The 22,392-nt window shown below is 34.7% G+C and overlaps 2 protein-coding genes across 3 annotated transcripts; one reads left to right on the top strand and one right to left on the bottom strand.

The window, feature by feature from the left end:
- Positions 1-1,494: 1,494 nt before the first annotated feature.
- On the bottom strand, positions 1,495-10,027 carry LOC108453161 (probable disease resistance protein At4g27220). Of its 2 annotated transcripts, XM_053027741.1 has the most exons (10): positions 9,775-10,027; positions 9,563-9,617; positions 7,381-9,387; positions 5,619-6,469; positions 3,969-4,738; positions 3,322-3,483; positions 2,415-3,173; positions 2,046-2,211; positions 1,844-1,957; positions 1,495-1,723 (listed from the first exon to the last, which is right to left on the bottom strand). In XM_053027741.1, the coding sequence occupies exons 3-4, from the start codon at positions 9,372-9,374 to the stop codon at positions 6,304-6,306; spliced, it is 2,160 nt and encodes a 719-aa protein (XP_052883701.1). In that variant the 5' UTR covers positions 9,375-9,387; positions 9,563-9,617; positions 9,775-10,027; the 3' UTR covers positions 1,495-1,723; positions 1,844-1,957; positions 2,046-2,211; positions 2,415-3,173; positions 3,322-3,483; positions 3,969-4,738; positions 5,619-6,303. The 2 variants fall into 2 exon arrangements, with proteins under 2 accessions (XP_052883701.1, XP_017606599.1); XM_017751110.2 differs by lacking the exons at positions 1,495-1,723; positions 1,844-1,957; positions 2,046-2,211; ... (2 more) ...; positions 3,969-4,738; positions 5,619-6,469 and having other exon boundaries at positions 7,284-9,387; positions 9,550-9,617.
- Positions 10,028-19,019: 8,992 nt separating this feature from the next.
- LOC108451129 (uncharacterized) lies at positions 19,020-19,736 on the top strand. The gene has a single exon (XM_017748859.1). It carries the CDS (start codon positions 19,020-19,022, stop codon positions 19,734-19,736), a length of 717 nt encoding a protein of 238 aa, XP_017604348.1.
- The last annotated feature ends 2,656 nt before the right edge of the window (positions 19,737-22,392 follow it).

The following is a 22,392-nucleotide window of genomic DNA, read 5'->3' as shown; positions in this document are numbered from 1 at the left end:
CATTAGTTAACTCCTCACCTTATTCCTTGCTCCTTGTCATGTTGATACTTACAGGTGCTCATCAACTTCCTTTTTTCTTGATTCATTTGTGTTGATGTGTATTGGATCGCATTTGGAGATACCAAGATAGCTGAGTCGAGTTTTCGGCTTAAACGTTTTAGGGACATGCAATGCCTCATTCATACAACAAAGGAACAGGCTCCAACTATTGCATTATTTAATTTGACAGAATTGTTCATGGAAGATATTATTTATTTTGAAGAGCTATGTATTGGTTAGAATCCGAAAGGGTTTTTCTGTAAATTAGAAACGTTCATTGCAGAAGGTTGTGCTACTATGGTATCGACAGTTCCAATGGTAAAAAGTTTAGAAGAAATGACTATCGTAAGCAATATTCAACAGGATAATGTTCAACATATTCAGCAGGATAAGCTGAATTTTATTTATCAAAATTGAAGTGCGTATGGGAAGGGCCTACGGATCTTGTGAGTCTTCAAGTTCTGAAGTCTGTCTCAATAGGTAGTTGAATTAAACTGCCATCTGTATTCACTCCAGTGCTAACTCAAGGTCTTCTACAACTCAAAACACTTAAGATAATGACTTCCTTGGATTGAAGCATGCTATCATAGAAACAACAGACTCTGATTTCTACACTACGCCTGCCGAAATTAACAACTCTTAAGATCTCTTCTTGTGATAGTTTGAAGTATGCCTTTTCGATCTCCATGGCCCCAGATTTTCCACGTCTGAGAGAAATCAAAATTTTTAATTGTACTCAGCTGAAAAGAATGTTCAGTCTTACAAAAGAAATGGATGGCAAGGACATTTTTCCACCTCAGCTATGGTTGCTGGTACTTAAGAATCTAAGAAAATTGAGCACTTTCTATCTGCCAAACTGTGTTATTATGCAGCTATCTTTGGAAGTGTTAGAAGTTGAAGAATTCCTCCTATTGGCACCTTTTGTTTTCAAGACATGATGAGGGGTCAAATTAAGATATTCTTGTTCTAATTTATGTTCTTTTGACATGCGAGAAACTGATGAAAATATAACTGGCGAATCATTTATAAATTATGATTAACTTAAACAGTATATATTATCCGAGGAATTGTATTCTTTTAATAGGACCCTTTTCTTTTCTATGTAACACATTCTGTTCTGACATTGAACTACACTAAACTATTTGACATAAATTATGGCTCTCGAAAGTTGGAAATAACTGTTAACCAAGCAATGGAGTTAGCTTACACAGGTCAATGCATATGGAGTATTTAACAATTGGGAACTGTGTATAAGTGTTCAACTTGAAAGCTGGTTCCTTGTCTCAAGTCTGGACAAACTACATTTGAAGGATATGCAAGAGTTGCAAGTAATATGGAAAGGCCCTGAACAAATAGCAACCCTTCAAAATCCTATATAGTTACTGGTTTGGGCTAATAGATAGATAATAAGCTGATCATGACTTCACTTTCGGTGAGAAATATCATTGGATTAGATTATATATGTAAAACCATTAAAAATAGAAGCGTAATAATAAGTTAAGAATACTTGTTAAAATGCATCATTCCAAACACTACAATGGTTTACTAGAGTGTAAATTAAAGGTGAAACATAACTATAATTAACTAAGTTATTAGTTGGAAGTAAGAGACGATATATCCTTTTGCTTCACAACTCCATTAAAGCAAGCTTTTATACCAATTAGAAGCACAATTATCAACACACCTGTTTTTAAAAAAATAATAAACATAAATACAAGTGAATTACACTAAATTTTATTATTGCATAGGTAAATTTAGAAAAGAAAAAGAAAATAAAAATTTAAATCGACAACCATGTTTTTACCTGCATTTAGTTCATATATTTGAACTTATGATTCTTCGAATCTTCATTTTCCATTTTTCATTCATGTCCATTTGGATATGGGTATATACGATCCTCTTAATATATAAAGAAAACCTTAAAAAAATTCAAACAACTCATGTTAGACACAAATTATATCAGACACTTAACCAAAAAAATCCAAACAATATAAATCTCCACCTACTGGTTTATGTAACATGGCTTTAAAAGCTGTTCTAAAATAATCCATCCTTTCATGTAATGCGTGGTAGTTGACTCCCACCTCACTGCCGACTCCAATTTATATTCTTGTTGAAAATTGCATTAGTGACAGTCTCTTCAATCGCATCTTGCTCAATCAATTGGGGTGTCTTAAAAAACAATTGAAGAAAAAATTATAACTGAAATTTTAATCTCATGTCATCAAGGAAAAATAAGAAACATATAATAATTTACAAGATTTTTATAAGATTAGTTAAGTAATTTAACTAAAATTTTTGCATGTTATGCCTTCTTTTGTAACTGTTATAACTACATAGAACAAAGTAGGATTGAAGGATTGTAGGGTCTATACCTTTGTTATGCAATGCACAAATTTCTCTGAATCAATGAAGAAACTAGTAGTCAACTTCGGGCAATCTTTTACTTCTAACTTTACCAATGCTGACAATACAACGTGATATTGTTTGGGATAGAAGTGAATAAGGCCTGGTGGTCTTTCAAGTGTTAACCCTTCTAATTCATCAAATTTCATCTCCTCTTTAGCTGCCACTTCCACCTCATCTTCTAATTCGAATACTTGTTCCAATTTAGAGTTCCTTTTAACTATGAGACTTTTAAGTTTTGGAAGAACAGGAACAGATCCAAAAGGAAAGAGACTTTTTAAATTTCCACAATTTTTAACTATGATATTAGTCAAATTTGGAAAGCTTAGAGGTTGAAGGCCAATATCAGCATTTGATGATGATGAAGAAACTTGATCCTTGGCTAAAATGATGTGTTCTAATTCGTCACACCCCTTGATGCAAAGATCCATCAAATGTGATAAACTGCGAGCCGCCGCAGGTGAAAATATATATCTTAACTTCTTGCAATCACTTAGCCATAGAGTTGTAAGGTTATCAAGGGTTACAACTTGAGCAAAATCGTTCCATATAATCCGCACTTCCAATAAATTGGTCAAGTATAATTCTTTTATGCTTGAGAATGAGTACCCACCTTGAACTTGAAATACTTCTTCATGATTCCCAACTACTATACAATCTTCATTCAATATAGGGACATCAATGTTGCATAATTGGTGGCTATTTCCCACGTCACCAAAAGCCAATATCTGCGTACACATAGAAATCCTAACAAATTTCATAAAAACACACTAGAGTAAATGTTACCCGTAAGTCTTCATAATTTTACATATTCCAAGTAATAGAGATTACTAGTTCTCTAATCCATATACAAAATGCAAACAATTTAAATAATACCTCTATGAGCTGAGCTTGTACAATGAAGCATGAGAATTGGGGACAATTTGACACTATTAAATATTGCAGAGAAGGCACATTAAGTAGAGTGTTTGGTAACACATACTTCAATATTTGGCAGTTCACTATCTGAAGAATTTCCAATTTTGGCCAGCAATGATTCTGCATGAATGAACCACATATTTAGATATTATACATAATATATTTGTTTAAATAAAATTGAGGAATATCATTTATAAAACACAATTTAAGTTATAAATGATTTATTTATCAAAACATATGAAAAAGAAATAATTTCATCTTTGAACATACGAAACTCTATACTCCAACCACTTCAAAACCATTAATCATGACTATAGAATAATAAAAATAATTCATTGTAATAGCTGATGAGAGAGAGAATTCTAATGCTCATTCAATTTTAAAATAAACAATTATGAATATAAATTTTTTGGTCCAATCCCATATTCGGAAAGCTTTGAATAAAAATATTAGTTTCCACAAATGGATTTTGATAAGTTGCAAATTAACATACAATTGATAAATTTAAATTTTTTAAAAATAAAGTTGAAATATTAATTATTTTATGAACATAAAAAATGATTTGAGTCCAAAAACAAACAAGCAAAAATATAGAAAAGAAGTACCTGTAATTCAAATTCATCCTTATTTGTTTCCATGTTGAAGACTTGTGTAAGTCGAGGACAATCTTCTATATTGATATAATTCAGGTTGGGAAGCCTTTGAGCCAATGTACTTGAACACAAATATTTCAAGTTTTCACAACTTTTTATCACGAAACTTTCCAATTTTGGCCAGAACAGAGGATAATGATTTTTCATGTTTGAAACATATCTTTCATCCACCTTTTCCACTTCTTCAATTATATGTTCCAAAGAGGAGCAATACTTAATCTTGAGAAATTTCAAATGCACCAAAGTCCGAGCAGTAAATTCCGAAAAGAGATACTTGAAATTCAACAATGGAGTTGCAGTTAACTTTAAATAAATTAAATTTACAAAAAATTCCAGTCATTAAATAATATTTATTAGTCAAAACCAACCACTAAAATAAATTCATAATATGATACAATTGATTTAAATAAAAATTAATTTAAATTCAATAAAAAATTGAATTGAACACTACAATTCAAATCAAATTTCAATTTTCTTCAAATTTTTAAAAAAATTAAACACAGAAGTACCTGTGATCCAAGTCTGGGAAGAAGAATATCTTGTCCATACTTATTTTGTTCCGTATTGAAGACTTGTATAAGTTTAGGACAATATAGTATGGAAACAGATTTCAAGGATTGACACCCTAGAGTCAAAGTGTATACACTAACATATTTCAAACTTTGGCAAAATTCTATTTGAAGAATTTCCAATTTCGGCCAGCAACAAAGAGGACACTCATTCTGCATGTTTCAAACACACATCTTAGTAAGTTATTTATTTTTAATGTTTTATTTTAATATTATAGACATATCAATATAAAAATTGACTCGAATATACATTCAGCTTCAGGATTTAATAAATCACAATTATAACAAGATAAAATATTAAAACACGAATATGCAATATTTATACTTAGTTTTTTTAGTATACAACTAATAAGTTGGAACAAAACAGCATAACTCTTGAACAAAAGCTAGAGGTTATAGCAGTTTGGTTGTTACAACTTCAAAAATCAATAAATCACTATTATAAAAGTTAAAAATATCAAAACATATACGTGTAATATAAAAATTAAAAAGGAATAAATTATATTAAGATAATCCTAAAATATATAATATTTAGACACCAACAATAAAAGGCCACATCATCAACTTTTAAAATGTAAAATTTCTTATTATGCATTCATCCGTATTAATATATTCTCTAACTTAATTTAACTTTAGTTAAATTACTTAACTAATTAAAATTTTAATAAATAAAAACATGTTTTCTATATAGTATGAAACAAAACAAAGGTGTGTGAGTTTGTGTGCATGAGAGTGGAAATAAGCAAAGAGTGAATGGTGAGTGTATAACTAGATGTAGGTAGTAATTGAGAGGGGGAGCAAAATATATTTTTATTTTGCGTTGGTGTATTTGTTTTGAGTAATAAAAGTTAACTTCCAACAAACTGAATACACAAATAATATAATAATTAAACTCAATAAATACTAAACCAAGCAATTCACTTCAAGTCGGTTTTTGGTTTTCTTGCAATTTGTCTTATCCCTGAAAGGATGCTATCAAAAAGCTAAAACAATTAAGAAGATTAAAAAGTTTGGAGAGAACAGGCATCCGTACCTCAATAATCTCTTCTTCTTGGACAAATCCAATGACTTGCTCTAGTCTATTGCAGTGTCTTATGGTGAGTTCTTGTAGATGCAACATACTTTGAGTTAGGCAAGCTGAGAAGATTGTTTCTAGTTTATTGCAATTCGAAATTGTTACAACCTTTAGTCTCGTGAGGTTTACAATTTCTTGATGTGATGGCTCTAATTTCCATATGCTCTTCAAGTTCGGCAATGAATCTAGATTTAATATTGTTAAATTTGAGAGAAGTGGTATCTGACATCGCACCTTTTTAGAAAGTTCATCGATTTGAAAAATCACTTGTAACTGCTGACAATATTTGATGATCACTTGCTTAAGGTTTTGCAAGAACCTAGTCGGAGAAAGACCGTAGCACAACCCTTTCAATGAAACCATGCTTTGTATATCTAATTCCACCAAATTAGAGAATGCAACACTTGGCCCCTGATCCCTTGTTATAACAGTCAAGAATTCCATATCATTGCAAGATTCAAGCTTCAAAGAAGTCAACTCATTTACTCCCATTTCACCTATGCTTGGCACGATGTTCTTTTGTCCACTAACATTCTTTAACTTCAACTTTTCCACATTGTAAAATATATTGCTAAATGCACTCAATGAGGATGAGAAGTTATGAATTTTCAATGTCCTAAACGCCAAATCATAGGTAAAACTCTCAGACTATAGTGTACATTTGTAGTTTAGGGAACACAAAATCTTCATGAAAAAATTGATCAGTAGAAAGTTCTAATGATAGCGCAGTTAAACAAGACAATGAATTCAACTCCAATAAGTTGATAGTGTTTTTGCTTTGCACATGTAACTCTTGCAATGAAGTCATCCTATTATATTCATAAAAAAAGCAGCATTAATTGTCAAGTTATGTGACACAAATACGAGGTCCAAAAAAGGAAAAAAAAAAAAAAACTCTCATGTGAGCCAATTATTTGTGTTTAAAAGAATACATTTTTATTTTTTATGCGGAAAGATTAAATCATATAATTTTGAAAAAAAAGTTAAATATTGGATGCAAATATCATATAATTTATGGCATGTACACTTTTTACAGCAGATTTTTAAAAATAAAATTTATCTCTAAATGAAAAAATATAAATGCCTTTTCAATAATTTATAAAAAAAAAGGTGCAATGATTGAAATTAAAAATGAAAAGTTTTCATTTGAACAAAATTGAAAAATTATGAAAAAAATTCAAACATTGATAAAAGTTTACATATCATTAATGAATTTGGGTTTTATAGTTTTGTGTTGAAGGTTAGTCTTCTAAAAAAGGTTTGAGTTTTAATATAGAAAATTCCCATCATCCTGTTATACTATCATTACTTAATCAATTATTTGGATAAAATTTTGGATAAAAAATAGCATGAATACGGACTTTCATGTTTAAAAACTTAACATTTTAGTTAGTATTTCTGTTATAAAAGAATTCTAAAACATTTTAAAAGTTGATGCTCAAAATCGATTCTTTTTAAAAGGTTCAGAACTAAATTTAACTAAAAATAAAAGAATAAAGACTAAATTGATAAATAAAGCAAATGTTAAGTGCTAACCTTTAAGTTACTTTTTAAATATTTATTAAGTTGAATATTTGAAATATATATTGTGATATCTCCATGTATGCAAGGAATATGTGTTAAAACTAGTATTCAAAAATAAAAAATACCTATTAAAGTAATTAATAGGAAAATAAATGATGTCAAAAGAAATACGAATATGATAAAAAAACAAGATTACCTTGATACCAAGCTTGGCTGGATTCTCATTTGTGATTCCTCATAAAATTGGTGGATTCTGATTTCTGATTTCTCATAAAATTGAACTTCAGAAAGACGGAAATACTTCAGTGTAAATAATTTCACTAATTCTTCACTTATCCCATAAATCTTAGTTTTTAACAATGCAAGAATCTCAAGATTTGTCAGTGATGATGAGAAGTTTTTTAGCTCGCAACCAACACAACACAAAGTTTTGAGATTCGGTAAGGAAGGGAATCTTTCTGCTGAGAAACTGACATGTTGGAGAAATAAAACTTGGAGAGCTTTCATTTCTTCAAAAAATGTACTGGAAACCACCAGCAAAACATCCCGCCTCCAGCTCCACTCCCCCTTAAGAAACAAAGTCTTGAGCTTTGAAAATTCCACTTTGTCAGGAAAATTTATGTTACTACTACAATTCCATAAAGCGATTGCAGTATAACATTCAAAATTTTCAACCATATCAGGCCATTCTTTCAACTTATCTTTTACCATGAACCTATTTTCTCCGGTTGATGTTAGCCAATGAGCAAAATCTCGAACCACATCATGCATTCTTATCCTTTCTGCACCATCAGTTTCCAATAACAAGCCAGATTTTTGGAGTTTTTTTAGTGCCATACTAATTTCATTCCTTTTATCTTCAATCGAGTTAGCATTAGGGAACAATCCTACTCCAATTCCGCACATAATCAACTCCTCAATAGGGATTTCAGTATCTTCAGGAAAAAGGGAACACAGTAAGAAACACATTTGGATGTCATTGTCCGTCATTTGGTTATTACCTTTCTTCAAATAATCATAGCTAAGCTTAAGAGGCTGGAGGACATCTCCGAAAACTTCATTATCCAAATGCCTTGAGTCCTTGAATCTCTGATTTACGGCTCTCCACCCATTTAAATCTAAACCCTCACCTTTAAAAGCTTTGGCCACGACTACAATTGCAAGAGGCAATCCCTTACATTGAGCAGCAACCTTTTTGGCTTCATTATTCAAGGCGACATTGTTACCTTCTAAACCAGCTTGATCTCGAAATAAAACCCATGCTTCGTCTTCGGATAAGATGCCAAGTTGAATTTTCTTCTGACAGTTCATTTTAGTGCAGACTTGTTGATGACGTGTGGTCAGAAGAATTTTACAACCCTCATGTTCAACACCGAATGGAATTCCGATACTGTCCAATTTGAATTCTTTCCAGAGATCGTCGACAATTATGAGGATGTCCTTCTCAACTCTCAATCTCAACCATAACTCTTCTGCTCTTCCTTCTTTGGTTTTCGTTTGAAACTTTAAACCAAAAATATCTGCAAATTTATCTTGAATTTCGTTGATGTTTGGATTTTGAGACACGGTAAACATCACAACTTTATTAAAGAGCTTTTTTTCTCGAACATGCTTCCCAACTTCTTTGGCTAAAGTTGTTTTACCAGCTCCTGGCATTCCGTGCAGTCCGATCATGTTGACATGCTTAGCATTTATAGCCTCCATGATCTGGTTGAAAGCTGATTTTGAAGATTCAGAGTCCATGAAATCCGTGGATGTGATGAACTCTATTCCTTGAAGAGAACCGCGATAGCCCACCTGTGCAAAGTTAGAAGTCCCTAAAAGTTGAGAGATAATAGGAATCTTCTCTGCCAGTTTCTTACTTAAGCAATATCGCCAGCCCCATTGAGGACACCATTTGAAACACTTGACGCGATCTATTTCATCTTGCAAGTTCTGGGTTTCTCCCAGTTCTTTCTCAGCCCTTTTAAGCCAGTCCTCAACGTCCTCATAGATGACCTCAATTTGTCTTTTAGCCTCATCGACACGAGTGTCCACCCTCTGTTTCCTCAATTTAAGTGCGTTTCGTTGATTCGTGAAATCTTGAACAATCTCTCCATAACAGAAAAAGTAACGGAGATAGGGCGTTGCGCATTCCATTGTCTGGTTTGTCACATTTTCGACAGCAGCAGAGGCAAGAGATTCGGCCATTTTTGTTGATAGTCTGATGAGGTTGAACAAAAACATTGGTTATTAGTAAGAAGATTATCAATTGTGACAAATAAAAGCAACTGTGAGAAATAAAATGGAATGGAAGGTAGCAATTAAGAAGCTGTAATTATTGTTGTAAACCAAAGCGATTATTATTGAAGAAGCTAGAAATTACTCTTGAACTTAACTCTCTTTCTGTCTGTGAATACCAGAAAGTAAATAGAGCTTCAGAGAAAGAAGTAGCTGTAAAAGATCAAAAGAGTAATTTAGAGCAGGTAATAGAAAATTGTGAAGGCCAATAAATAAAATAGAGATCCATACCAACACAAACTGAATGGCATTCAACAAAAAGATGAAAATATATAGCAAGGAAGATGAGGAGCAGTTCCTCAAGACTTACCTTCAGTGAACTATCCTCTGCACTGTTTCTTTTGCCAAGCGGAAATCAAGGTATGAAGAAAGATTGGTTTTCAGAAATAAAAGAAAGTTTTTTTTTTCCCTTAATTGACAGACAGAATACAAGAAAATGTGAAAACTGGAAAACAAAGAGTGGAAATGATGAGAAACACAGATTAGAGAAATCGAAAGCAAAAAAGAGTTTGGATGAAGAAAAAACAATGGCAAGTCGTGGGTTTAACTTAATAATGTTTTTCTTCATCATTAGTTTCATTTTTATATTTAAGTTGATAAAAGAAATTATTGTTGATAAATTTATATTATTCATTGTTTTCTTGATTAAAATAAAATAATAATTATTTTTATTACCATTAAATTCAATTTCTTTGTTAAAGTAAAATTATTTTATTGCTCATTTTTATTAAATTAATATTGATATTTCTTTTATATTTACATTGATAAAATTTAAATTTATTTATTCTTCTTGCTTCTTTATTGAATATTATAATTTTTATATATACTTTAATGTATACCCTTTTTTTTTGAAATGCCCAACTGATGCTTTTATTTTTAATAGCAACCAGAACGGTGCCTTGGGAAATATGAAAGCAGAAAATAAATGAAATGGTTTAGAAATCAAAACAGACATACGAAAGGCTTTAAACTAAAACAGAAAAATGAAAAGCTAATCCTAGAAACCCCTTTTCTTTTCGCTATACGCATGAGTTCTTTATGCATCAGTTGCTATGGAGAATCTTCCTCTCTGACCTCTTCAGCATATAACTTTTCAAACACCAGCCTCCGTTGATTTTACGAGTTGATCGAATCATTCTGTCATTTCCAGATCCGGTACTTTAATGTATAATTAAAATTTGATAATATATTATATATGATTTTATTCAAATAAAATGTTTATTATTTTATTTATTTTTATAACAGAAGTTTTGACTAATCTAAATAAAATTAACCATGTTACATCTTTATTTATGCCGGTACATAAATAAATTGTAATGTAATAAATTTATAATTTTTTCAGTAAATGTTAGATTTAGTAGTAGCACACATTGCACTCTTAAAAAAGGATTCATGTAACAGCCTGATTTTAGGTCTAATCGGAATAGTAATATCAGGATCACAAATCTGACGTAAGAAAATTTATTTTTTATCATATTTTTATGGTCTACAATTTCACTGGATGATTTCGTGAAAATTTCGTTCGAAAATTTTGACGTTTGGGCACTCAATTTAGTCAAAAGGACTAAATTGTAAAAAGTGTAAAAGTTGAGTTCTACATGCTAGAGGTGTCCAATTGTTATGAAATTTTAAATTGGAGGCCTTTATATGGTAATTAGACCATTGGTTAAGTTGGTGGACAAAAATGGACATGATTAGGCATGTTTCTAAAGTTTTTCATTATGGGCATTTTGGTCATTTAGTTATTAAAATGAATTATAAACAAAATTAAAAGCCAATTTTTGTCCATCTTCAACCCCTTGGGCGAATTTCACATGAGGAAGACATATCTAGGGTTTTTCAAGCTTCCAATCTCGATTTGTCGGAAAATATGGACATCACATGTATAATAAAGGTAATTACATATTATTATTTACTATCATGATAGGTTAGCCCAAATTAAAAATTATCTAATTTGGTTAGAATTTTATTGGGCTTTAATTATTAAATAAAGTATGGGTAAAATATGTGTAGATACTCTAATAATCGAGTTCTAATTAATTCTAATTAATGATGGGCTAATTAGAATTTGATTAGAACTAATATGCCACGGTTATAAATATTAGGGTTATGGTCCCCAAATTATACACAAGATATCTTTTCTAATATCCCATCATTAGGAAAGAGAGAGCAGATATTCTCTAAATTTCTTGTGTGTTAATTTGGAAGATCAAATCCCAAAATCCGGTAAAACTTCAAGGAATTCATGGATTCAGGTACGCTTCCGCATCTAGTTTTGTTCTTGATTTATTCTTGATGATTTTACATGATAGATCCTGGTTTATTAAGTTTTATTTCAGATTTATTTTACAACTCTAACATAATTATCAAGAAAGATGAGGAATTGACTTTGATCAGGGAAAAAAAAGATTGTGGACTAAATTGAAAATTTGTCATATTTGGTATCGAGGTAAGTTTGTATGTAAATAATGCATGGTTTTTACTTACGTTATCATATTTTATTATGTTTTATGAAATGTGGCTGAATATTGAATGAAATTGACAAGTATCGAAAAGTGAGAAATTTCCCGGTTGAACATTAAGAATAGGATAGGATACAAGTGACATGTCACTAGTGACTCAAGTGTGGTACTATGTGAAGGTCACTTTGAGAAGAGATAGCTTGGTCACAAGTGTGGTACTATAACACCCCTTATACATATCCGAAGTCATAACAGGGTCCGAGGCATTATCAGACTCACATCATAACATTCGTACATAATTAAGTCATAAACTTTTGCATAAAAATTTAAAACTTTTATTAAGCAATCACATTGTCCCTTATAAGGCTCTTCGAGACCTTAAAACATGCTTGGAAGAGGTCTGGGACTAAACCGATAACTCAGAAAAATTCTTGGAAACTTAGAAAATTTTCATTACTGGAGGGATCACACACCCGTGTGCCCCAGCCGTGTGCCTCACACAGCCAAGTGACATGCCCGTGTCCTTCGACCGTGTTGGGATCACATGGCCTTGTCCCAAACCCGTGCCAAACAAGTGAGTTTACTGACTTACCTCGCACGACCAGACTACAAGCCCATGTGTCTAGCCCATATGGCTCACACGGCCAACAGACATGCCCGTGTCCAGGCCGTGTGGAAACAAGGCATACATACTGACTTGGGTCTCACGGCCGACCACACGCCCGTGTGTCTAGCCCGTGTAACAATCTAAATGGCCACACACCCGTGCTCTAAGGTTGTGTGCCACACACGGCCACTAGACACGCCCGTGTGCCTAGGCCATGTGAAAAATGGAGGGTATACTGCCTTAAATCGAAAGGGTACCCCAGGGGACACACAGCAGTATACCATAACCGTGTGTCACACACGGTCGAGTCACACGCTCGTGTGCTCGGCCATATGGAGCGAAATAGGCTTGGTTTAAGCCACATTTTCTCACCCACAACAAGCATACTTAGCTCACATCAATATATACCATTCCAATGCATTTATAAGCAATCAAAACATGTAAAAATCAATACATTTTATACTCAAAAACCATACCGAATTATACCAAATCCTAGGCCAAAATCAAACCACACATATGATTCATAAACTCAATTTACCTTATTCAAATTCATGTTGTAAACTTACCAATTCCTCAAGCAAGCACATACCAAAACTTACCAAATTGACCAATTCATTTGGCCATTCATGAACATATCATATTAGTAACATTGCATCATATAAATCATAGCAAAAAGATTTATATTACCAGAACCAAAACCAAGTCATATCACATGGCTAGTTATATACATTAGAAAACATATTCAACTACTTCTAGCCTATACATGCCATTGTAATAGCCAATTTTGGCCTAAAAGAACCCAAACCAATAAAACAAAAAATAAACCCACCAAATAAATGATAAAGTCCAAATTTACAGTCCAATACATGGCCCAAATTAAAACTAAACCTAATTAAAATCCAAACTACCCAATCCCAATTCTAACCCTAGCCCATTACAAAGAAAACAGCAGGCAACCCTAGGGCTAATCCCTTTTGCAGCCGCCGCTCTTCACCATTGGCCACCTAGCGCGGCACCTTCCCTGCACGCCACCACGACTACTCGCACGCGCCCTGGCCGCTCACGTCACCTGCAAAACAAAACCAACAAGCAAGCAAAAGAAAGACAACGAACAAAAGGACAAAAATAATAGCAAGCAACCAAGAGAAAAACAATGAAGAAACAGACAAAGAATTAAACAGAACGAGCATGTATTCGGCTATAAAAGCCATTTTCGTTCCCTTTGTATTTTTTTAAGCATATTAAGCAATCAAAAAGAAAAATAGAAGCAAAAAAAAAAAGAGGTTGATTTCGATTTCGATTTTCGTGTTCTTTTCGTTTTTTTATATTTTATATTATATTTTATATTTTTTTATTAAACATTTATTCTCTAAACAAAAATAAAAAAAGGAAGGAAACACTTACTTGGACCGCCCTAGGGTTGCACCGCCCAACCTCTACTCGTGGTGGCGCCATGACAACGATGGCAATGATGGGTTTCAAAACCCTAGCCGCAAAGGGGGAAAAAGAGAGGAAGAGAAAGCAAAGAAGCTCTCTGTTTTTTTTTTAAAATAGGAGCTGAAATGAAAAAATCAAAAAAAAAATTGGCTTTAATAGCCATGCAAAACAGTATAGTTTTGCACTTCCCCCCCCACGTCTCAAAACGGCGTCGTTTAGGGGGGAAACTCGTGACCCGACCCGATTTGAAGGGGGATCAGCGTGTTTTTGAGGCCCAAATGGGCTATTTGCAGTTTTGGTCCCTCCTTCTTTCATGCACCATTCAATTAAGTCCCATTCCGTTTTCTTTGTCTTCTAATTTTACCCCGGAATTTGCGCGACATTTCATTTTGGCCTGGGATGATGCGCAATGCATTGAGGGGTATGGGGTATTTTCTGTTTCGCCCCCTCACCTTTTCAACTTACTGCGATTTGTCCTTCTTCCTTCATTTTTGTCAATTTGTACCCCGGAACACTAATCCATTTTCAATCGAATCCTAAACCTATTTTATTCATTTTTCTCTAGAAAAAAACTGTTTTAAAATATTTGATATATAATTTACATCGAATTATTTTTATATATATTTATCCTAACTTGCTTTATCTATTGTTTTTCAAAATTGTTTTATTATGTATTTTAAATTGCCTTATATATACTTATATATATATATATTTCTAAACTATTTTATATATATTATTTATTTTAGATTCTTTTCCCATATCATATACATATTGCTTTTTTAATTTATATATATATCGTTCTTTTTTAAAAACTGTTTTGTATGCCATTTATTTTAAATTTCTGTTTTTACATATTATTTTAAACTTTTAGTATATAAATTTTAAATTGACTTATATTACTTATTTTAAATTATTTCATATGCCCTATTTTAAACTCTTTTCATTCATTTTAAAATTGTTTTACTATTATTTACTTTAATATTCTTTATAATATTTATTTTACACTTTTATATCTATATATATTATCTATTTTAAAATTTTGTACATATAATCTATTTTTAAATCGTTTTATACATTGTTGATTTTAAAAATTTTACATTATTTTGAAACTCATTTATTACCATTCTTGAAATCTTTTTACATTTTATTTATTTTAATTTACTTTATACTTTTTTATTTTTAAGATTATTATATGTATTATTTAATTCATTGGTCTTTATTTATCGATGTTATTATTTAAGTGATGTGTTGCCATTGTGTATTTTAATTCCTTTATTTTGTGTAATTGTTATTCATTCATATAATGTCGTGTTCATATATCATTATTCTAAGCTCATTACTATATTTTATATCACATCATCGCCTTATGAATCAAGCCTCATTGCATTTATCCAATAAATTGTTTTATTTAAATCCAAACAAATAATACACGTCATTTGAATATCATACTCGCTATTATTCAAAATTAAAAAAAAAAACTTCAAAATAAGGCAACGTTTCGCGTTTTGGAACATCGAGGAATTGTGCCCTAACTTACGAGGTTTCGATTTTCTTGTTGATTCTAAATGGCCAAATATCCTTTTGAGTTTTAAAATACACAGATTTCCAATTAAAATTAAAGACAAACTTGTGCTCGGGAGTTCATAGTATTGTGTCCTAACTTATGGGATGTGATACTCTGATATCTCGAGACAAGGAAGTCTTTAACAATCGTTTTGAACCAATTCAAGCGTTCTTAAAATTAACATTAATAAAAAGATAGTATTTTAAATCCGTTCTCGATTTTTAACTTTCGACATTAAGACTTTAACTAATCAATTTGTACCAATTTTGGGCGTAACGAGGGTGCTAATCCTTCCTCGCACGTAACCGATTCCCAAACCCTTTTCTCTCGAGTTTTGTAGACCAAAAACACCGTTTTAGTAAACTAAAATGTTTTATTAAAACAAAAGTGATCCGATCACACCTAATAAAGATCGGTGGTGACTCCCATTTTAATCTTCGCTTTCAAACAAAGTCGATTCCCGCGTTTTCAAAAAAATAGTTTCAATAGCTTGGCGACTCCGCTGGGGACTTTGAGAGTCGAGCCATAAGTTGATTAATTTTTTGTCCTTTGTCGAAATTTGAAAATTCGTTTTAAACTTACGATCATTTCATTGTACTTCATCTTTGTGGTTTTTGTCTTTTATATGATTGGCTTTTGGTTTGAGTCTTTTATGTATACTTTTGAGCATCATATTGCATAATTGGTCAATTTTAACCCTTTAAGTGGAAGTGAGAAACTACTCTTTCGTGAGATCTTCACCTCTGTATAGGATAGCAGATCGCTTTTGGGATACATTCGTATCTGCGTCTTTGTGAGATTTTCATCTCCGTATAGTTGTAGGGAAATGTATTCCCCTGAATTGAACTTGGTCCATATGAGCCTATAATGGGTGAGGATCGAGGAATCTGCCGGTTCAAGTACCTTTACTTTAGAACCGAACCGCATATAATAAGCCCTAAGAGCCTACCCTAGGTAAAACCACACCAAACCCTAGTGATTACCCGAATAGGTGCTTGATTACTTCCTGTTTGCTTTGATTTCTATTTTATTTTTGATATGTTGTGTTTTGTTGTCATTGCATGACATCTCATCATAAAGAATGTGTTGATTCACGTTCAGTTACTAAATAGAAAAGCTTACATGGAAAAGGGGTTTCTTGATAGAGTGGAGGATAATGCGGCTGTCCGAGTGTGGTCTGAGAGGATGCAGCAAAAGAAAGGTGATAGTTTGACCAAAGGATATGAATCAGAGTTGTGGGATTTCACTCGCATCAGTGTAACTCAGAATGATCTGCAAGAATTAAGAGAGATATGGAATAGTTGGAATGACGAGATCAAGTAACTCTTTTACTGTAATTACGGTGACCTACCCTATCTGCTTGATGTGAAGGTGGACAAGTACCTGTTTCGAGCCCTCGCGCAGTTTTGGAATCCCACCTATAGTTGTTTCACTTTCGGAAGAGTCAATTTGGTACTGACTGTGGAGTAGTACATGGCTTTACTTCATTGCTTGAAGATTCAGGCCGACAAGGCCTATTCAAGACCTGTTAATGTCCCGACATTTTTGAAGAAATTAATGAGTATCATGGGGATGAGCGAACAATAGGTTGTAGCCCGGATCAAGCAGAAAGGGGATAGTAAGTGTATTCCTTTGGGGAATTTGAGGGACTTGGTCCTAGCACACCCGGATATAAAGAAGAGGGTTGACGTTTTCGCCATGAGCCTCTACGGTTTGATCGTCTTTCCCAAGGTATTAGGACATGTAGATGAAGCCATGTCAGATTTATTCAATCGACTTGATAAAGGGACCACACCCGTCCCGGTGATCCTAGCTGAAACTTTCAGATTCCTGAACGCATGTCGAAGGGCTGGAGAAGGAAGATTCGTAGGATGTGCGCAGTTATTGTTAGCTTGGTTCCACAGCCACTTTGGAAAGTAGAAAGGGTCTCCTATCGAGTTTTCTCCAAGGATTATTCCCCGTTAAGAGAATTAGTGGCTACACCGAGGCGAGACGACATCTCAGAAGAGAAATGGATAGTTATTCTTCATAGTTTGCGAGGCGAAGATGTTGAATAGAGGGCTCCATGGTTGATCCCTGACGAGATCTTATATCGGTGTGGTAATTTTGACTGGGTCCCTTTGGCTGGAATATGGGGAGCCATTGGATACGCTCCACTACATGTGTTAAGGCAGTATCAATCAAGGCAGTTTATACCGTCGACACAAGGGTTGGCACAATATGAGTTCTCTTATAAAGACAACAATTATAAGAAGAAGGTTCGTGAGATATCAGGTGCTTGGAACCAAACTCGAAGAATGAAAGGATTCACCACAGGCCCGATGACAAACCCCGAGTATGAATGGTGGTGGGGTAGGAGAGTCAACGACAACATTCCTAGGTTGAATCAAGGGAACACTCAACCGATAGAGGAGCATTTACGAGTCATCTCGTCTGAGTTAGAGATCATCAAGCAAGACTTTGAGAAAAGGATCTCGGAATTGGGAAACAAGATAGAGCAATTAGAGGAAGAAAAGATGAAGTTGGGCTTAGACGTCGATATCCACAAGCTAGAGGCCGAGAAATTGAGGAAGAGAAAGAACAAGCCCGAGGAAGATTTGGATAGTCTGAAAATCGATTACACGAAACTGCGTATGTCAATAAAAACTACCGATTTGGGTAAAACGTCGGATCAGTGGCGTCAAGAGATTAAAGAAGAAAAGACTAGAGCCGATCATTGAGAGAAAAAGTTTCAAGATGTTCGAGCATGAAAGGACGCTTTGAAAAGGAGTTTGTTGGAAAGCCAAAGCAAAAGAGAGAGGTTACGAGCTAGGGTGGCCGAATTGGAAAGATCACTACATCAACATCGTAGCCGTAACTCTGTAATTGAGCTGAAGGCTAGTCTAAGCAAAATCGAGAAGTTGAAAGGGAAAATAGAGGAACTCGAGACTGCGCTGCGAGATAGCAAAATTCGAGTGGAACTCCTTGAGGCAAACAATAAATATTGCAAAAAACCACTTCACTACTCTCAAGATTAGATCAGAGATAGAGATTATGTCATGGGCAAAGTTGTGGCTCAGGTTCGAGAGGTAGCTGATCATTTGCTAACCTCGGCAGTTTAGGCTGATATATTAAGCTTAAAGTATGAGTCAGAATTAGATCGAGGCTGAAACTTAGCTTGGCTTCTTAGAAAAGTTAAGGCTTTGGACATTAGGGCAAAGTCGTATATGTAATTATCCGCTCTATGTAAAGAAATTTTTCTTCTAGTAAAGTTCCTCTAATGAAATTGAATCAGAATCAACGCCTCTTTTTGCATTCATTTCATTCATTTGCATTACATTGCATCATATGTATTAAATTTCACAAAAAGACCCTAATCAAATAAAATTGTTTCAGTTAATCTGGAAACCAACAAGAGTCAACCAACCGAATACCGCTACAATACCCATCGCAAAATTAAAGTAATGGATCAAAGACTAGAAAGGTTAGAACAAATGTAAAGAGATATGCAAGATCAACTGCAGGCTCAGATGCAAGAACAGATTGCTAAAATGCAACAAGACATGAGGAACCAAATGCAAGAATCCCAAAGAAACATGATGGACCAACTAGCCCAGCTGTTGGCCCAAAGGTCCGATAAAGGAAAAAACCCTGTAGTCAATCTTGAGGATGATCAGAAAGACCTCACTTATCCTCCAGGCTTTTCCCCGACCAATATTCAAGCACAACTAGAGGTGTATCCCCAAAGAGTGCCTGTCACTATTAGATCCCAATCTCAGGTCGGTGCCTCGACACCAATAAACTTCCCAACAGGCTCGAGTTCTAACCCGAGGGATAATCCAACTAATCCCGTTATCTCTGACCTTAATGACGCAGCAGAAATAGAAAAGGCAAGAGTAGATCTGCCAAAACAACTCGAGGTCCGGTGCAAATGTCTTGAAGAAAAATTCAAAGCAATGGAGACCGCTGATTGCCGTTGCGGGATCGATGCTAAGGACTTAAGCTTGGTCCTAGATCTGGTGCTCCCATCAAAGTTTAAGACTCCGGAATTTGAAAAGTATAATGGGACAAGCTACCTTGAAGCTCACATTATGATGTTCTGTCGAAGAATGATAGGATATGTTAACAATGATCAGCTGCTAATTCACTATTTCCAAGACAGTCTGATCGGGTCTACAGCCAAGTGGTATAACCAGCTAAGCCGTGCCCAAATTGGTTCATAAAAAGACTTGGCTCAAGCTTTCATGAAACAATACGGCCACGTGACGGACATAGCACCTGATAGAATTACATTACAAAACATGGAGAAGAAACCTGAGAACTTCAGACAGTACGCCCAAAGATGGAGGGAGATAGCGATGCAAGTCCAACCGCCTCTCTTAGAGAAGGAAACGACCATGCTTTTTATCAATACTCTTAAGGCTCCATTCATCAACCACATGTTGGGAAGCGCTGCTAAGAGCTTCTTGGACATAGTAATGTCTGGAAAGATGATAGAAAACGCAATAAGATGCGGGAGGATTGAAGCGGGGGAAAGTGCCAAGAAATCGACCCCGAGAAGGAAAGAAAATAAGGTGAATAATGCGAGCGTGTACAATAAAGGTTATTCCAAGCCAGTCACCGTAAGCCAACTGAGAGCAGTAACTATTAGCCATCAAGGCTCCGCAAGATAAAATTTTAACCCAAGGCCTAACATAGAAAGAGTCCAGTTCACGCCAATCCCAATGACATATAAGGAGTTGTACCAAAATCTATTCGATGCGCATGTGGTATCCCCGTTTTACCTAAATCCCATGCAGCCTCCATTCCCTAAGTGGTATGACGCAAACGCTCAATGCGAATACCATGCAGGAATCTCAGGACACACGATTGAGAACTACACCGTCTTCAAAAAAGTAGTTGAACGGTTCATAAATATGGGCATTGTAAAGTTCGATGACCCTACGGGACCTAATGTGGCTGGGAATCTGCTACCCAGTCATTTAGATAGAGGGGTAAACACGATAACTGAAAACGGAGGGAAGAGCACCAAGATAGAGGTATCAAAGGTAAAAACCCCACTGAGTTGGTTTTGGAAACAAATGGTCGATAGAGGTTTAATCACAAGACATTCAGAAGAGAAGCCCAAAGGGGCAAGGAAATACTGCGAGTTTTATGCCGATAAGGGTCATAACATCCAAGAGTGCACTGAGTTTAGATCCATAGTGCAATATCTGATGGATAATAAAGAGATAGAATTTTACGAGGAAGTATCAGAAGAAGGAGAGGTTTACGCCTCGGAGGAAGGATCAACAGAAAGGGTCTAAAAAGTTAATCACCCTGTGGTGATCATTTCGCTACCAAAGAGCAACGAAGTAGGAATACAAATGGCGCCAAGAGTCATAATCAAGAAACATGTATCCTTTCCCTATAAGGATAGCAAAAGGGTTTCTTGGAATTACGACTACAACATTACGATCCCGGGAGAGAAGAACCTGGTAAGCGCTTCAGAGAAAGGTCATGACGAGGGTTTCTATACACGCAGTGGAAGGTGTTATACCCCGAACACAAAGGAAGAACCAGTTAAAAGAAAATCCGTGGTTGTTGAACAGAAAAATAAGAAGACAACCAGACCTGAATCACCTGTCAAGGAGCTTGTGACTGAAAAGGAGGCTAAGGAGTTCTTAAAATTCCTAAAGCAAAGCGAGTACAGCATTTTAGAATAGTTGCACAAACAGCCAGCCCGCATATCGGTACTAACTTTGCTTTTGATCTCAGAGACGCACTGCAGTACATTGATGAAAGTGTTAAATGAAACATATTTTGCGGATGATATCTCAGTCAACAAGCTCGATCGTCTAGTCAATAACATCAGCACCGATAATTTTATTTTCTTTAATGATGACGAAATACCACTGGGAGGTATGGGATCTACAAAGGCCTTGCATATTACCACTCGCTGCAAGGGGTACACATTGCCGGGGGTATTGATTGATAATGGATCAGCGTTGAATATCATGCCCTTGTCCACGTTAAATAGGTTGCCAGTAGATAACTCTCACATGAAGACATGTCAAAACATAGTGAGAGCATTTGACGGTACTGAAAGAAAAGTGATTGGAAGAATCGAGATACCTCTCTTGATTGGCCCAAACACATATGAGGTGGACTTTTTTATTATGGACATCAAGCCTTCGTACAATTGCCTGTTGGGGAGGCCGTGGATTCACTCACCAGGAGCAGTGCCGTCGTCACTATATTAAAAGTTAAAGTTGGTAACTAAGGGTAGATTGGTAACGATAAACACGGAGGAAGACATTATTACATCCATTACCAGTGACACACCGTACGTAGGTATGAATAATGAGGCGATAGATTGTTCCTTTCAATCGCTATAATTTTTCAATACTACATTCATTATCGAAGGGAACAAGATCCCAATACCCAAAATATCCAAAAATAAGAGGATGGGCCTACGATTGACAGTCAAAAAAGGAGCCCTGCCGGGGAAAGAACTTGGAAGATGCCTCCAAGGAAGGATCGAGGTACCAGTGCTAAAGGAAAAACAAGACCGCTTTGGCTTAGGATTTAAGCCAGATGTGAAGTAAAAGAAGAAAGAGCTGGAGAAAAAGCAAAAGAGGATAAGAGCACGTCTGCGTGGTGAAGAGGTCAAATGGGAACCAATGACCTTTCCTCATTTGTCCAAAACATTCGTGTCGGGAGGGACTATTTACTCTGAAGAAAGATTGACAAGAAAAGAGTCTGCCGAAGAAATGTTGAGAAGTTTGAGCATTAACACCATATCTGAAGAAAAAACTAAAGAAGGAAATTTATTTGGAATTCGTCCTTACATCTCTGGAAGTGTTTTGAATAATTGGACCGCGGAAGAGATCCCTATAA

The sequence above is a fragment of the Gossypium arboreum genome, chromosome 5, assembly GCF_025698485.1.
Source record: "Gossypium arboreum isolate Shixiya-1 chromosome 5, ASM2569848v2, whole genome shotgun sequence".
Lineage (NCBI taxonomy): Eukaryota > Viridiplantae > Streptophyta > Magnoliopsida > Malvales > Malvaceae > Gossypium > Gossypium arboreum.
Note: the sequence above shows the minus strand (reverse complement) of the source record. Positions and strands in the feature narration are given on the sequence as shown.

Coding starts and splice junctions, on each gene's coding strand:
- LOC108451129 (XM_017748859.1), top strand. CDS start 19,020: ATGCAAGATCAACTGCAGGCTCAGATGCAAGAACAGATTGCTAAAATG.
- LOC108453161 (XM_053027741.1), bottom strand. CDS start 9,374: ATGGCCGAATCTCTTGCCTCTGCTGCTGTCGAAAATGTGACAAACCAG. Junction 6,470..7,380: donor CAGCCAAGCTTGGTATCAAG/GTAATCTTGTTT, acceptor TGAATATAATAG/GATGACTTCATTGCAAGAGT.